This window comes from Rhineura floridana, chromosome 9 (assembly GCF_030035675.1).
Source record: "Rhineura floridana isolate rRhiFlo1 chromosome 9, rRhiFlo1.hap2, whole genome shotgun sequence".
NCBI classification, from domain to species: Eukaryota; Metazoa; Chordata; class Lepidosauria; order Squamata; family Rhineuridae; genus Rhineura; species Rhineura floridana.
In genome coordinates, this window is record NC_084488.1 from 92,324,883 (window position 1) to 92,340,889 (window position 16,007).

General features: G+C 40.5%; 1 protein-coding gene across 2 annotated transcripts in view; it reads left to right on the forward strand.

Moving 5' to 3' along the window:
- LEF1 (lymphoid enhancer binding factor 1) overlaps positions 1–16,007 on the forward strand; it is a 139,142-nt gene that overhangs the window by 97,448 nt on the left and 25,687 nt on the right. For both annotated transcript variants that reach the window (XM_061585432.1, XM_061585433.1), the window contains exon 6: positions 13,467–13,557. In XM_061585432.1, coding sequence (XP_061441416.1) covers positions 13,467–13,557 — 91 coding nt within the window. The remainder of the gene's footprint in view (positions 1–13,466; positions 13,558–16,007) is intronic.

The window sequence follows — 16,007 nt, forward strand, 5'->3', positions numbered from 1 at the left end:
AAAAAAATGCCTGGTTGATTTTTAATTAATTTAAGAAATTTTGTATTGAACTGAATGATAGTGTCAGGCATACTCAGTAAGAATCAACTGTCAGTGTTCTAAAAGCCAGACTCACAGCTGCTGGGCTTGGCTAATCAGGGGGCCACACCCACACCAGACTTTAGTTTCACTTGAGACAGTCATGGCTTCCCCCAAAGAATCCTGGGAAGTGTAGTTTGTGAAGAATGCTGAGAGGAGACTCCTATTCCACTGGCAGAGCTCCAGTGGCCAGTGGTTTAACAGTCAGCCACTCTGACTGAAGGTCTGTGAGGGGAACAGGGCACTAACTACATTCCCCAGGATTCTTTGAGAGAAGCCATGACTGTCCAAAGTGAAATAAAGGCCTGGTGTGGATGTGGCCAGGGACAGATTTTGGTTTAAATTTGGGTGGGAGGCTACATGTGCCTGCGGTAGAATGAAAAGGTGGGGGAAACCCTGAAAGAGAATGATACTGTTCGCAATGTTTTCCTATTGGAAAGGAAAGGGGCTTCCCCTCTGCCCAGTGCCCACCCACCCAATCTCCTCCCCTCCTCCTCCCCTCCCTGCCCCTCCCCCAGGTCAGTGTTGGACTATGACCTGGGAGACCAGGGTTCGAATCCCCACACAGCCATGAAGGTCACTGGGTGACCTTGGGCCAGTCACTGCCTCTCAGCCTCAGAGGAAGGCAATGGTAAAACCACATCTGAATACCATTTACCATGAAAACCCTATTCATAGGGTCGCCATAATTCCGGATCGACTTGAAGGCAGTCCATTTCCATTTTCAAACATGATTGCACAGAAATAAATCCCACTGAACTCAAGAAGTATGGAAATAATCAAACCCACCCTCCCTTCTCCTCCCTCCTATCTCCTCCCTCCTATCCCCTCCCTCTTGCCCCTTCCCTCCCTCATCCTTTGCCCCTCTCTCCCCATCCCCTTCCAATCCCCTCCTTCCTCCTCCCCTTCTCCCCTCCCCTTCCTCCTCCCCATGGTCAGTTTTACCTATCTTAAGCATGATTGCATGGGAGTAAATACCACTGAACTCTATAAGCATGCAAATGATCAAATCTGCCCTCCCCTCCCCCTTCCTTTGCCCCCTCCAATCTGCTCCTTCCCCCTCCTCCTACTCCATGGTCAGTTTTACCTATCCTAACCATGATTGCATAGGAGTAAATCCCATTGAACTCAGTAAGCATGCAAATGATCAGACCTGTCTTTCCCTTCTCCTCTCCCTTCTGCCTCCCCTCCCCTCTTCCTTCTTCCTCCTCCTCTGCCCACTCCAGCCCTTCCTCCCCCCAGTCAGTTTTACCTATCCTAAGCATGATTGAAAGAGAGTAAATCCCACTGAACTCAGTAAATATGCAAATGATCAAACCTGTCCGTTTCCTCCCCTCTCCCTCCTGCCTGGTCCCATCCCCCTCCTCCCCTCTGCTCTTTCTCCCCTTCCTCCCCTCCTCCCCTACCCATCCCCTGTGCTCAGTTTCACCTATCCTAAGCATGATTGCAGGGGAGTAAATCCCATTGAACTCAATAAGCATGCAAATGATCAATCCATTCTCAGCAAACTTGAACAGGATCCCATTTCTTACTCCCCGGATTAAAAAGCAGAGAAATTCACTAATAGGTAAAAAACCTTGCGGTTTAAGAATGTACCTATAGCTAACAAATATTTCTATCAAACTTTAAAAAGCTATAAGTAATTGGGCAGCTGTAGTGAATGCACCATGGGAGCAGGAGACCTGACCTCCTCTCTGAGATATTGGACTGCCCTACAAATTTGTCAAAATGCAAACACCATTTGGGTTGGTCTTCCACAGTTCAATCCACTTCCTGTGTAGCTTGGAAGAATTTAGTAACATGTGCCTCTGAGCATATGGTGAGTGGTGGCAACACCTGCAATCAACCCAAATAATAGAAAGAAGACATGTGCTATGCTGATATTGTTTTAGCAGGGAGGAAGCAACATTATTAAAACAGTTGATATAGTTCAGATGGTCACTTTAAATATGTCTGGTTTACTTTGCAATTTTAGTGAAGTTTCCTATAGGAAATCATTTTCTTTTATTTCTCTTTCTGTGAATATGTGAAGTACAGCAACACTTTGCAAAATTTACACTAAAAAAACTCCAAAAATAATTGTGGAATAATGGCACTGACTATTCTGTAGAATAGTCTCCAGTGGACATCAGGAGTGTCTCAGTTTGCACAAGATAAAACAGTGGGAGGTGAAATATATTCTAGCAAAATTCTAGGTGTGCTCTATGTTTTTAATTGACTGTGCCTACCTTGCCTTAAATGAAGTGTTTTAAACATAGCAGGCTGAAAACATGCATCCTCTTTTTTCCTACAGCTAAGAGTCATTGCTGAAGTAGCAACATATTGTGATCAGTCTGATTTTAGATCAAACTGCAGTTTCAGATTCAACTGTTAATGCACTCAAAATAGAAATAGAACATAACCTCCAATTTGAACACAAAAGGCTGTCTTCATCATCATATGACATTGACCAATAAAAAGGCTTTGAAATTAATGGAAATAAATTTGACAAAGATTTCTAGGGTGAATAATGAGGGAAATAAAATTTTCTTGATTAGATTCTCTGTAGAAACATTAGTAACACAGGAAAGAAGCAAAGTAAGAACACCAACAAACATACAAAAACATAATTCTCCATCTTTGGAGATGGCAGGTGTTGCCACCACTCACCATATGCTCAGAGGCACATACCCAATTCTTGCAAGGTACACAGGAAGTGGATTGGACTGTGAAATTCCAACCCAAATTGTGTTTGCATTTTTACAAATTTGTAGGGCAGTACAATACAGATTGGAGGTCAGGTCTCCTGCTCCCCTGGTGCATTCACTATAGCTGCCCAATTTCCCTGCTTTTAAAAGTTTGATAGAAATATATGTGAGCTATAGGTACGTTCTTAAACCACAAGGTTTTTTGCCTATTAGTGAATGTTTTAGTACTGCCCAAACATATTGCTTAGTTAAGAAACCAAATGCCTAGCTTTTCCTGGTACAACTCCCCACCACCATTGGTAAAACCACAATTAAAGTCCTTGGTGCCCTCTGTCATATTAGAAGGGTAGTGCACATGTTCTAAATTACCAGTGTGTTAGAGGTAGTTTTCCCAATTTGGGTTCAGAAAAGGTGAAAAGGTGTTCTATCACCCTTTCTTAATGTCTAACCAAATTATACTTTAAAGTTTTGAGTAGGCTTATTTTACAGGAAACCAAGGGGCCGCAATCTGAAGTCTTTCCTTCCTTGCAAATTGTTAACCTGTGTTTGAATAAATAGTAGCCATTTCTTCCTTGTTTGTCTTTCGAACGTTTAGCTTGGGCATTTTAATTTTAATTTTGAAATTTTAATTTAATTTAGTTTTAATTTCAAATATTATCAGAGAATCTTAAAACCTATGCGCAATATGCTTTCAAAGTATGAAAGTGAACTTGTTGTATTATTATGTAAGTGCTTTCTTTTAGTTGCCTTTATTTTTAACTTTGCCTCATGCTCAAATTCCATGTTTTTTAAAAAGAATTTCCAAAATTTTTCTGACTGTAATATCTGAGGTTCCTGGTTGAAAAATGTACAGTAGGGCCCCGCTTATACTGCGGGTTAGGGACCAGGCCCCCGCCGTAAAGCGGAACCCATAGACTATAATGGGGCCGTCGTGCGGAAACGTCGCAAAACGTCGCAATAGAGCAAAAATCGGCTTTAAAATGGAAAACGAAAGCTGCTGCATTAGCGGAACGCCGGGAAGCGAAGCGCTGGGAAGCGGGGCCTTACTGTAGAGGTTCTATGTTTGGGAACGGGCTATTGTGCAGCGGTAGAGCATCTGCTTTGCATGCAGAAGGTATCACTTTCAATCCCCAACATCTCCAGGTGTGGCTTGAAGTGTCTCTTGTCTGAAATCCTGGAGAGCCACTGCCAGCCAGTGTAAACAGTACTCAGCTAGATAGACCAATGTTCTAGGGTTGCCAGGCTCAGGGCCTGAGAATGATTCTATATCTTTAAGAGAAGAGAAAATTTAACCAAGTGCAGGTTTTCTTGCAACAGCGTAATGGGAAAAACCACAGCGTGAAATTCTCCCTTTCCCCCTGCACAACTTTTAAAGATACAGAAGACCTCTTGGAAGCTGGGCCTGGCAACCAAGAGGTCTTCTGTATCTTTAAAAGTTGTGCAGGGGGAAGGGAGAATTTCACCTTGTGGCTTTTCCCATTGCAGTGTTGCAAGAACACCTGCACTTGGCTGACTATCCCTTCTCCTAAAGATACAGGTTCAGGATCAGGCCCTGAGCCTGGCAACCCTACAATGTTCTGACTCGTTATAAGTCAGCTTCCATTGTTCCTGTATTTTATTGCCTAGAAATTTAGAGTACTGGAGTATAACTGTTGCTAGCTTGAATTCTATTGTGTGTACAAGAAACACAGTTTGGCTGGTTTGGGAAACAGTCACAGCACATGCAGTGGCTAACGAGGTGTACCATTGCAGTGGCTTGGGATGTAGTAGAATATACAATGGTGAAGGTGGATGTGACAATTTAGGCTTGGTGGACCATGCTATGTTTGACAGTACAATTTCTGAAAACAAGTAGAATATATATGGTGAGAGGGGAGAGGTAGTCAGAAGTAAAAATGGCTGGCTTTTCAGTCGTTTACCATCTGGAATTAGATGTCAGACAACATACATATCAAATGTGAATTTTGAATGGCTTTCACAAGAATGGAAGGGACAAAAGTGCACATATACAGCGCCTTTCTAAAATAATCAGATCCCTGACCAATGCTCTCATGTTACTGAATTACAAATGGTACATTGTAATTTCGTTCTGTATGATAATTTATTTTGAAACACTGAAACTCAAAATCAGTTATTGGAAGGTGACATTGGTTTATGTTGGGAAATGTTTATAAGGAACAAAAACTGAACCATGTTGCTTGCATAAGTATTCAACCCCCACACATTAATATTTGGTAGAGCCACCTTTCGCTGCAATAACAGCTCTAAGTCTTTTGGAGTAGGCATGTACCAGCTTTGCACAGTGTCAGAGCGATTTTGGCCCATTCTTCTTGGCAGATTAGCTCCAGGTTGTTCAGGTTGGTTGGATGTCGCTTGTGCACTGCAATTTTCAAAGAGTGACACATATCACTGTAGGACATTCACACCTTTTTATTCTTGAGCCACTTCATTGTTGCTTTGGCCTTGTGCTTGGGATCATTGTCCTGCTGAAAAGTGAATTTCCTCCCAAGCTTCAGTTTTTTAGTGGACTGAAGCAGGTTCTCTTGCAGTATTTCCCTGTATTTTGCTCCATCCATTCTTCCTTCGATTTTAACAAGATGTCCAGTCCCTGCTGATGAGAAGCATCCCCACAGCATGATGCTGCCACCACCACACTTCACTGTAGGGATAGTGTGTATTGAGGCATGGGCAGTGTTAGGTTTGCGCCACACATAGTGTTTTGAGTTTTGGCCACAAAGGTCTATCTTTGTCTCATCTGACCACAAACCCTTTCCCCACATCGCACCTGGGGCACTGTCATGCTTTCTGACAAACTCCAGACATGCTTTCAGATGATACTTTTTAAGTAACGGCTTCTTTCTTGCCACCCTCCCATACAGGCCAGTGTTATGCAGAGCTCTTGATATGGTTGACTGGTGCACCATTACTCCACTCCTAGCCACTGAACTCTGTAGCTCCTTCCAAGTGATTGTTGGTCTCTCTGTGGCTTCTCTCACAAGTCTCCTAATTCTGAGAAAATGCTGAGTTTTGAGGGATGGCCTTTTCTTGGCAGTGCTTGGGTGGTGTGATGCAGCTTCCACTTCCTGATTATTGATCCAACTCTGCTCACTGGGATATCCAAAGACTTGGATATTATTTTGTACCCTCTTCCTAATCTATGCATTTGTATTACACGATCTTTCACTTCTGTAGAATGCTTTGGTCTTCATTTTCCTTCAGATCCACAGCCTGACCAATGATCCTTCAACAGTGGGGTTTTTATCCTGACAATGTGGCAGCAACTTGAATGGTTCACAGGTGGAGGCCAATGGGAAGGTCATTGTGTCCTCGATAGGGCAATTTCTTTCATCTGTGTAAACTGGGAGCTTCCACAACACAGGGGTTGAATACGTATGCAAGCAACATGGTTCAGTTTTTTTATGTTTCTTACTGACATTTCCCAACATAGAACCAATGTCACCTTACAATAATTGATTTTGAGTTTCAAAATAAAAAATCATACAGAACAAAATTACAATGTATCATTTGTAATTCAGTATTATGAGAGCATTGGTCAGGGGTCTGATTAATTTTGCAGGCGCTGTAGTAAAAGCCAGCATGTTTAGCATTGTTGCACAGGCCAGAACCTGGAAGATTACTTTTAAAAAGGAATAAATTACAATTACTGTTACATGGTCCCCAAAAGGAATACATTACCATTGCAATTACAGTTGTTCTGAAAAGAATTACTTGGCTGTTACTCAAAAGTAATCACTACAATTACAGTCAAGTTAAAAAAACACTAGAGTGCCTACAAGGTGCTGGCCTTGGCTGCAGCATGCCTAGGTAGCCGAAACATTAAAAATAAACATGCACATACAGAGGTAGTCGAATAATTCTTTTTATCTATAAGATAGTGGTGGTCTCTCTGCTGGTAAGGGATGTGAGGACAGAGGCAGAGGCTACCACTCAGATCTTTGCGTATCAAACCAAGTGGAACCCGCCCCACGCTCTCAGCCAGCAAGTGTCATCTCTATCATGCAACCACTTGTCAGACCCTATCCTGCCACTAACTAACGCATGCCCAGCAAAGCAAACATTTTCATCTGGGGTGCAAAAAGTTTAAAACACTGCCAATGCAGTAAAGTAGCTAGGGAGGGTGGAGGAGGCTGCTATGCACGCCGAATGTAAACACAGTATTCACACACACACACACACACAACGTTGTCGTCTCTCACTCCCACAGTTCTTTATCTCCATTCCTCTGCTGCTTCCTCCTCCTCTTTCATCCATGTCGTTGCCCTCCAGCTTCTTTCTCCCTCCACTCTGTTCTTCTCCACCACCATCCTTTTTTTAACCATTGTTTTCTCCACTCCACCCCGTCTTGCTCTTTACCTTCTCCTTTGTCGCCTCCTACCCACCCACAGAGCACGAGGAAAGAGCAATGCTGCACAGAAGCCCAGTTTGAGGCACATGATTTTCATTCACGAATCAGAGGAGAAGAAGACTTCCCCTGCTTCCCCCCCCCCCAGTAATGGCCAAAAATAATGCTGGAAACATTACAGTTACTCCTCAAAAGTAATAAAATTACCCACTCATTCCTCCAAAAATTAATAAATTACAAGTAATTCATTTTTTATAACTAATTACTTCCAAGCTCTGGCACAGACATCATGTAACAGAAACAACACACAGGAGAGAACTGAAAATGGAGTTAGTAGCAACCTTTCTAAGCTGGAATATAAATTTGAATGTTGAATTTATATCAAATTATTAAATTTGATATTAAATATTAAAATTATATCAAATATTAAAATTTGATATTAAATATCAAAATATTGAATTATTGAATTTATATCCCACCCTGATGGTTTATAATCCAGATTCATCTACAGATAATTGATTAGATGTTCGTGCATTATTGCCTACTGAGTTGAACTCTCTAAAAGTGGATAGCTTCATATGGATGTCCCATTTTGCAGCATATTTTTTAAGTCATCTGGCTCCTCAGTAGTTTTCAAATCACCAAAGTGAGACCAACAAGTCTTAGGAAATGTGCTTTATATTATGTTTTCTCTATTTAGCAGCATTTGGCAAGATCTTTCCTATGGAAATTTGTCTTCTGTTTCAGGACAGTGCTTGGTAATCTAACATGCAGTTTAGCAACATGTGTGCCGAGAGAGGAACTGTGTGATAGGAGCTGCCCTGTTCTTCTGGCCTAGATGTTGCCACCAGCTCTGCTCCTGGATTTGGCAGAGAGAATGTTTTAGGAGGGGGACTACTCTTTATCAAGGGCAAGAGAGCCAGAACCATCACTGACATCAGCTGTAACTTTAAGAACTGTACCTTTTAAAGAACTTGTGTTTGAACTTGCTTTCCTCTCCTTCCTCCCATTCCTTTTTCTTTGTGTGTCATGTCTTGTTTAGGTTGTGAGCCTGAGGGTTCTGTCTTAGAACTTATTTTTGTAAGCTCCTTTTTGAGAGGTTTTTTGGCTAAAGGTATAAATGCTGCAAATAAAAAAACACGTTCCTGGGACCCAGCATGGAACATTCTTCCTGTGTCTCTGGTCACATAAATGATAGATTTATATTAGTGATGAAATTATGTTAACTAAAATCAGAGATTCTGCAATCTAAATCATAAAATTTAGAGCCAAATTAAACATGACGTTATTCACATCTTCAGCTCTGGCATGCTTGATTTTTAAAAAAGAAATAGCCATCACAGAGGTCCAAAGCCAGATCAAGACAATGATGGGAGGGCAGGGAGGGGGATGACTTTAAGCCTTCTTCCATGTAGTGGTCCCAATCTGAAGCAGCGGCACCACAAAATCTAGTTGCAACATGACTTTTCCTGCCATTCTGCCTTCCTTTTCCCCACCCTCAAATGCTGACTATTTGAACTCTCATTGCAAATAGATGGTATCATAAATGCTGATGGAGTAAATGTGTTGAAATAGTGACATAAAACATTCCATGATCCAAAAGTTCCCAAACTGTGGTCCCACAAGCTGCATTCAGGTGGTCTGCAGCGTGTCTGTAGATTTGTGATTGGAGATGCACATCCATCACATTAAATATTCACTAATAGACAAAAAACCCTTGCAGTTTAAGAACATACCTATAGCCAGAACTTGGAACATTACTTTTAAAAAGTAATAAATTAAAGTTACAATTACATTGCCCAAAAAGTAGTAATTACCTTTACAACTGCTCTGAAAGTAACTGATTACTTTTTCTCAAAAGTAATCACTACAATTACATTTCAGTTACTTCATTTAAAAAATGCCTACAAGGTGCTGGCCTTGGCTGCTGCACATCTAAGTAGCCTAAAACAACATTAAAAATAAACACACACATACAGAGTTAGGCGAATAATTCTTTTTATCCACACTGGGTGACCTTGGGCCAGTCACTGACCTACCTCACAGTCTGACCTACCTCACAGGGTTGTTGTGAGGATAAAATGGAGAGAATAGGCAGGCCACAATTGTGGCCATCACTTGTGCAATTGATGGGATAGGAGGTAAAGTAGACCAAAGTCCAGATGTTTAAAATGATCAAGAAACAGGAGTGGGGGCAATAAGTTACTTGCCTGCTTCTTTGGTGTAAACAGGCAGATAATTAGCTGAAAGCCTGTTGTTTGTTATAGTATTGAATTTTGATGTAGCCAGACATTTTCAAAATGGCAGGGTCACTTATATTTCTTCTCACTTAGTATAGAGGACTTTACATGTAAAAAAGGCTTGTGACTTTTGCATCAGTTCTTCAATACACTAAATAAATCAATGGCTTAATGGTCTCTGTGACCATAATTCTGCTTGCCTCCTTGGGGTATGAGATTTAGGTAGAGTGTGAAAACCATGGTGCTCATCTGGGACTACGATTAGCTTTAATCCTTGAGGTGGTTTTTAGAGTTTGTAGCATTTTTATGTTCTTGGGAATGTGAGTTGATGGATCATTTCCAGTGGGACTGTCTTACACCACTGCAAAAAATACTAACCAGTACAAAAGATTGACCTTGGCACCCACAAGAGTCAGCTATGAGGAGCTTAGCTGGAGCTGGAGTGACAATCAGAAGCCAAATGAATCATATCAAGTGTGACCATTACAGGCCTGAAAATGATTCTTAATTAACCGCTGATCCTCTGTGGCAGCAAGTTTCCAAAATCTGTGAATCATAAGGGAACCACAGAAAATGTACAAGCAGCAATTTACCTAATCTAATAAGTCTGGTCTGCTGCTTATCTGAGAACTGTTGTTTCTCTCCTCTCTCAGCCCTTCCATAGATGTGTCATTCTGAACTATTTCTCAAGGCTTATTTTCAGTGGAACTTTTCAGAGAGAAATCAATTAAGCTTCCCCAAATACTTCTATCTTATCACTTATGGCAAAGTAAGAAACCTGTGGCCTTCCATGTGTTGTTGGACTCCCAACTCCCCTGAGCCAGCATAGCCACTGGCCAGGGATGATGGAAGTTCAATAGCATCTTGGCAAGCCAGAGGTTCCACACCCCTGACTTATGGGCAGTAACCTTCCTCTTCTTTTTCTTTTTAATCAGAAAATTAACCATACAATGTAAAAGAAAAATGGTCTTGTGGCATGAGCTTGTGTGAATCAGTTTCTGCACCATCAGATACATCACCATCATGATTTATTTGTATGCTGCCTTTCCATAGTAACCTATCTCAAGGCAGGTCACAACAAGAAAAATTCAAGTTGACGTGGTCAATGGCAAAGTCAAGATGGTCTTTATATGTATAAGTATTACATATAAATATTGGGCAAGATTGGGCAATACTAACCAAAGCATAAATGAATACTGAATCACATCTGATATGCATTCTGGGAAAGGACCATAGCTCAGTGAAAGAACTTCTGATTTGCATGCAGAAGTTTCCAGGTTCAATCCCCAGCTTCTCTAGGTAGGGCTAGGGATGTCCCCTGTCTGAAACCCTGAAGAGCTGCTGCCACTGTTGACAATACTGAGCTGGATGAAACAATGGTCTGACCTGATACGATGCTGCTTTCTATGCTGCTATGCTGTACAGCAAACTAGTGAGGATTGAAAATGAACTCTCAGGAATAGAGCCTTACATAAAGACCCAAGCTTGTGCTTGGCAAGTCTTTCCCAAAATGAAGCAATTCATATATATTATACAGTTTGCTTTTTTATAAAAAAGAACATTACTAACAAAACTCTTTCATGCTGCAAGTGCCCACGACAGTGATGCCCTTTTCTCACTCAGCTGTATTGTTAATCTGTCCAGTCTCACAGTGGTTTAGGCAAAAGAGCCTTGCCTTATCTTGGAAACTCTCTTTCTGCTCCATAACATCCATGTGTGTGATTAGAGTTTTACGGTGACCTGGAAGCTTATTTCTACCATCCGTAACTCAAGGAATTCTTCAGTTGCATCACGGAACAACTATTGTCTCAACACTGGAAAAGAGTTAATGCATGGACACCTCCTGATGGTTTCAATATAGATTGGTCTTTCACATAGAGTGTTTCTATCTTCATGCAACTTGTTGAAAAACTTCCTATAGAAGTTCAGGAACAAATCTACACAGGCACACCCAGGATTATCTTCTAGCTGGTATCCTGAGTGCACAAACTAAATTACCCTGTTTAAGATATTGACATTCTCACAGTACAGGTGTCTGACTAAGTGGAGTCTATTCTTGGAGAAACTACAGTTTGCTGACATACCTATATGCTTCTAGCTACCATCCAGGTCATACCACAGAATCCATTATCTATTGCCAAGGCCTACGATGAAATTGCATTTTTTTTCATTCCTTTGGTTAGAGACTACCACTTCTAATTACATCATGTAAAGCGCACACTTCCTAAGTGGAAGTGCTCACTTGGGAAAGTGAAAAAAACAAGTCAGTTACCTAGGCGTCTCCTATGGGACAGACCTAGCAGAAAGGTAATGGAATGCCATTTCTTATCTATACCCCATCCCAGAAGATGATCATTTCTCCTCATGAGACTTCTTAACAGATAGCACCCCAGTCTGAAGCACCCAAATGTCAACCAAATGTCAAGCAACCAAAGGTCACTTGATGGAGATACAAATCCTGGTGGCATCTTTGTTATCATATGTACGCGGGCAACATTATCATGGGACCAAACAACAATAGCTGTAAAATCAAGGGCTCGTTCATCTGCATATCTTCTAAAATGGTATAATTGGCTAGTAATGTCCTCCTACAATTGCCATAAATCAAATAAGTTTGTAACTAATGCAAAAGATAAATGGATGCCAATTGGACATTAAAAATGGTAATGCTTGAATACCAGTGGGGGAAGCATTTCAGTTCCCAGGACATCTTATGGTCCCACGAGATTGTAGAGTCCCTGTAGTCCAGTGTAAGATTCAAATATGATGAATGTGTCAGATTAGCAAATTTGACACTCTGGAATTTACTCTGAGCAAATCCTGGGAATTGGTAGATAACTCCAGAAAGCAATTGTTAAGTGTGCATTTAAGCTATTGAAATTGCTATGCCTATTCATTATCAGTGTCCACTAATCAATGGGTTACATCCATTTTGGTGAGATGTTGAATTCATTTGTGTTCTTCATGGTGCTGTGATTCACCTACTACTTTCTCTTTTAGTGCTTGCCCTTTGACTTTTCTTTAGAAAAGCACACACTCTTCTCTTTGTACTTGGGAGGGGGGTATATATGCTTACCCACTAAGGATGCAGTATATCTGACAAAGTGTGTTCTGGTCCATGAAAGCTTATGCCACAATAAACAGAGTAGCCTTTAAGGTGATGTAAGATTTTCTTATGATGTACAAGTTTTTGTTGCAACATACGAATATAGCTGTCCCTCAGGAATATAAAATGTATTCTATGAGTTGGTATCTAGCTGATCACACCAGATCTGGGGCTTGGATTAGCAGGGTTTTACAAACATCAGTAAGCCTTAGGTAGCTACCCATATTTGCTAGATACTGACACTTTATGGCATGTAAAATCACTAATTTAATTTAATTTCAGATAATAGCATCTGTGGCTGTTTCACTGAATGACATGGTAGTTTTTAATCTGTTCCCATATAAAATGTGATTTTAGTAGTCTATGGCATAATTACATCAATATTTCCATCTTCCCCATAGCAGAGACACAGTTGGAACCATGCTGTAAACCGCCCAGAGAGCTTCGGCTATTGGGCGGTATAGAAATATAATCAATAAATAAATAAACCAAGCTAAGTTAGTTGAATTTAGATGACAAGCTAGTAACAACTCAAGTCCCTTAATTTACATGGTACCTAAGTGTGTACAACTCAGTCTGGATCCAACCCCTAATATCTGGATTCACCTCTTGGGGTCCAAACCTCTGTTCCACACTATAGCTATAGCAAGCATGTTTCCCACCCAGATCATACCCTAACTTTAGCACCTAAGCAATTTTTTGGCAGGCTGCACACTAGTTTTAAATATTTCCTACATCCTGTGTATGCCTTTGGTTTGAATGAGAGCCCATCCATCTCAGTCCTAATCATCCTATTGCTGTGAAATAGGTAGAGATAACTCTTAGGAAAAAAGGAGGTATTTCAGCATTCATAACCTGGACTGATGAAATAATCTGAGTCATGTGTGTTTTTTGTTTTGAATTTAGAGATGAGTTGGCTGTATTTCTTTTTACCATAGTAGTTTATAATTTGTTGGCCAGAATGACAGCTTGCACTCTATACTTTTTAACAGGCATGTCCAGACATCCTCCAGGTCCTGATATCCCCACTTTCTATCCCTTGTCTCCTGGTGGTGTTGGGCAAATAACCCCACCTCTTGGCTGGTAAGAACCTCCTGGTGCTTTTGAAGAAAATTTGTGTGTGCTTGTATAATTGTTTGGTTTTTAATAATAATAATAATAATAATAATAATAATAATAATAATAATAATAATAATAATAATAATAAATTTGCAGCCTTTCTGGGCTTGAGAAATGTCTCTTACGTGTGTTTACATTTTTTACAAGTAGGTGTTCATGAAATACCAAACATTAAATAACAAAATAACAATTGATTGTAACAAGGATTCACATACAGATACCAATGGCTTTCTGAGAATATTTGGAGTGAAAAAATGTTCTAAGTAAGTTTGTTTATAAGCAGTGTACTGAACTGTACAATTCACAAACTGTAGGGTTTGTATTTACTGAATTCTGGTATGGTACCTTTAGGATGGCTTATTTGGTACAGGGCTTGCAAGGCTTTTCCTCTGAATGTTTGCAGTGTTCAGCGCTGGAGTATGTATATGAGTTGCCACTGAACATATGCAAGTGCCCTCTCACAGCTGAATAATTGCAATTTATTTGTTCACTGCACTGTTCATGTGGCAGAAGGGTTATGGCACTTGTCATCCCACTTCAGGAAGCATCAGCAGATCAAACTTCAGATGACCATTCACCATGTTCATGGTGGAATCAGAATTGAAAAAGAGATGTTGGTTCCTTACAGAGTGACTATGTATATTTACCTTCAGTTAAGCTTCTTGCAGTCATATAATCAATTGCATTGTCAGAGTGATTCAGTTGTGAACAATAAAAAAGTATTATTTGCAGTGCAACGAGCTAAAACTTCCTATTATTTAGGGTTTGACAATTGGCAGTCACTACACTTCTTTGGGGTTTGTTATACTGGGAATGTCCATATTGCCATTTTGCCAGAGATGATAAAACACTTTAGACATGAAAATTCCACGGCTGTTGTCTCTCTACACTTTGTTGGATTGGACCCCAATCTTTGAGTTAGCTTACCTAGATATTTTCCAACATATGGCTGTCTGCATCATGAGTCAACAATGGTTGCAACTTTCCAAAATGACCTTCTAATTAGAAGAGGATGTGTAAGAGCAGGCTGTCGGATGTCCATTTTTATGTTGCTTCTTTTCAGCTCTTAAGCGATGGCATTTATTTTAAATGCTTTCTTGATGTGGATATTTTTGCAAGGAGGGTGAATCAGGAAAAATGCTGGAAACACAAATGATGAAATCTAGCACACATCACTATTTAGTGCTCTGCTGTAACTAAACAATTGCTATAGGATTGGTATTTGGATTTCTTTTCACACACACACCCCTCTGGTGCACTGGAGCTCCCTACTGCACATGCACTGAGCTCTATGTAAGTGTGAAGACTGTCACGGAGAGCATAATAAACGGCCAATAGCTTTGGAAATGCCAGTTTCTTAAAACATTAAATCTGTCAATCAATAGCTCTGCTGGAACAGAATTGAGCGTAGTCTTTCAAGGGTAGATCAATTATTCTCTCTGAACTTTGTTACTTAAGTGTGTTAAATCCTGCTCAGAAGTTGCATCAATGCATACTGGAGGAAAAGACAATGTAAACTAAGCAGAAAAAGTTCAAAGTATTTGAAGGAATCAATTTGTGCTAGTGGGATATGGCATTCTGAAGAAGACTAGAATTTCAAACCAAAGAATTAGGGATTATGTGTGTGTGTTCTTTCTCTTAAGATTCATGTTTTGCACTCAGCTTGCTTGCATACATGCATCTTCAAGTACAAATACATGTTTAACTCTTCTTACGTGAACCATCCTTTCATGGAAGCTAGCACAAAATGAGGACTATAACCATATTTTCAAACCAAATTCAGGAGAGTTTATTTTAGTAGACTGTAGAAAAGTGATGCGGTCAACAAGATAATAAACTGGCTCAGTGTCTTCAATTACTTGAAGAGAGAGGAAAAGCCAAGCAAAACCAGAAATTTATTGATCACCTTAGCTGCAATTGGTGTGGATCCTGCTGTTGCTTGTTTCCATGGTGTGCACAAACCTACCATATTACAGGAGTCTGAGGACAGAGACATACTTACTGTTCTGCCGGTTCCAGTGCGTCTCTCTACCTCTCCTCTCTAAAAACGGGAGCACACGATGCTAGTCAAACCCCACCCCTTTTTACCATAAAATCTGGTGGGATCAGCTTGAGTGCATTTTTTAAAAAAAATTGCCTCAAGAGATTTCACAACTGGTCGGCCATTCAACTCGTTCCTCCTCCAGGTGTGGCCAATGAAAATGTGTTACATTAGGCGACCAATGTGCTCACAGCCTGAATGTGCCATATCTCCTTTGAGTGCCTGCTTCTCTCTTTTTACTAGCTCAGTGCTAGTCTGGAAACTTTCCTTTCGGTACTGCTGCAAGAGGACAAGGTCAGACACCGCACTGAAAGAGAAATAGAGATGGCATTAGATTTGATCTATCCATCCCTAGTACTAGAACCAATGTTAG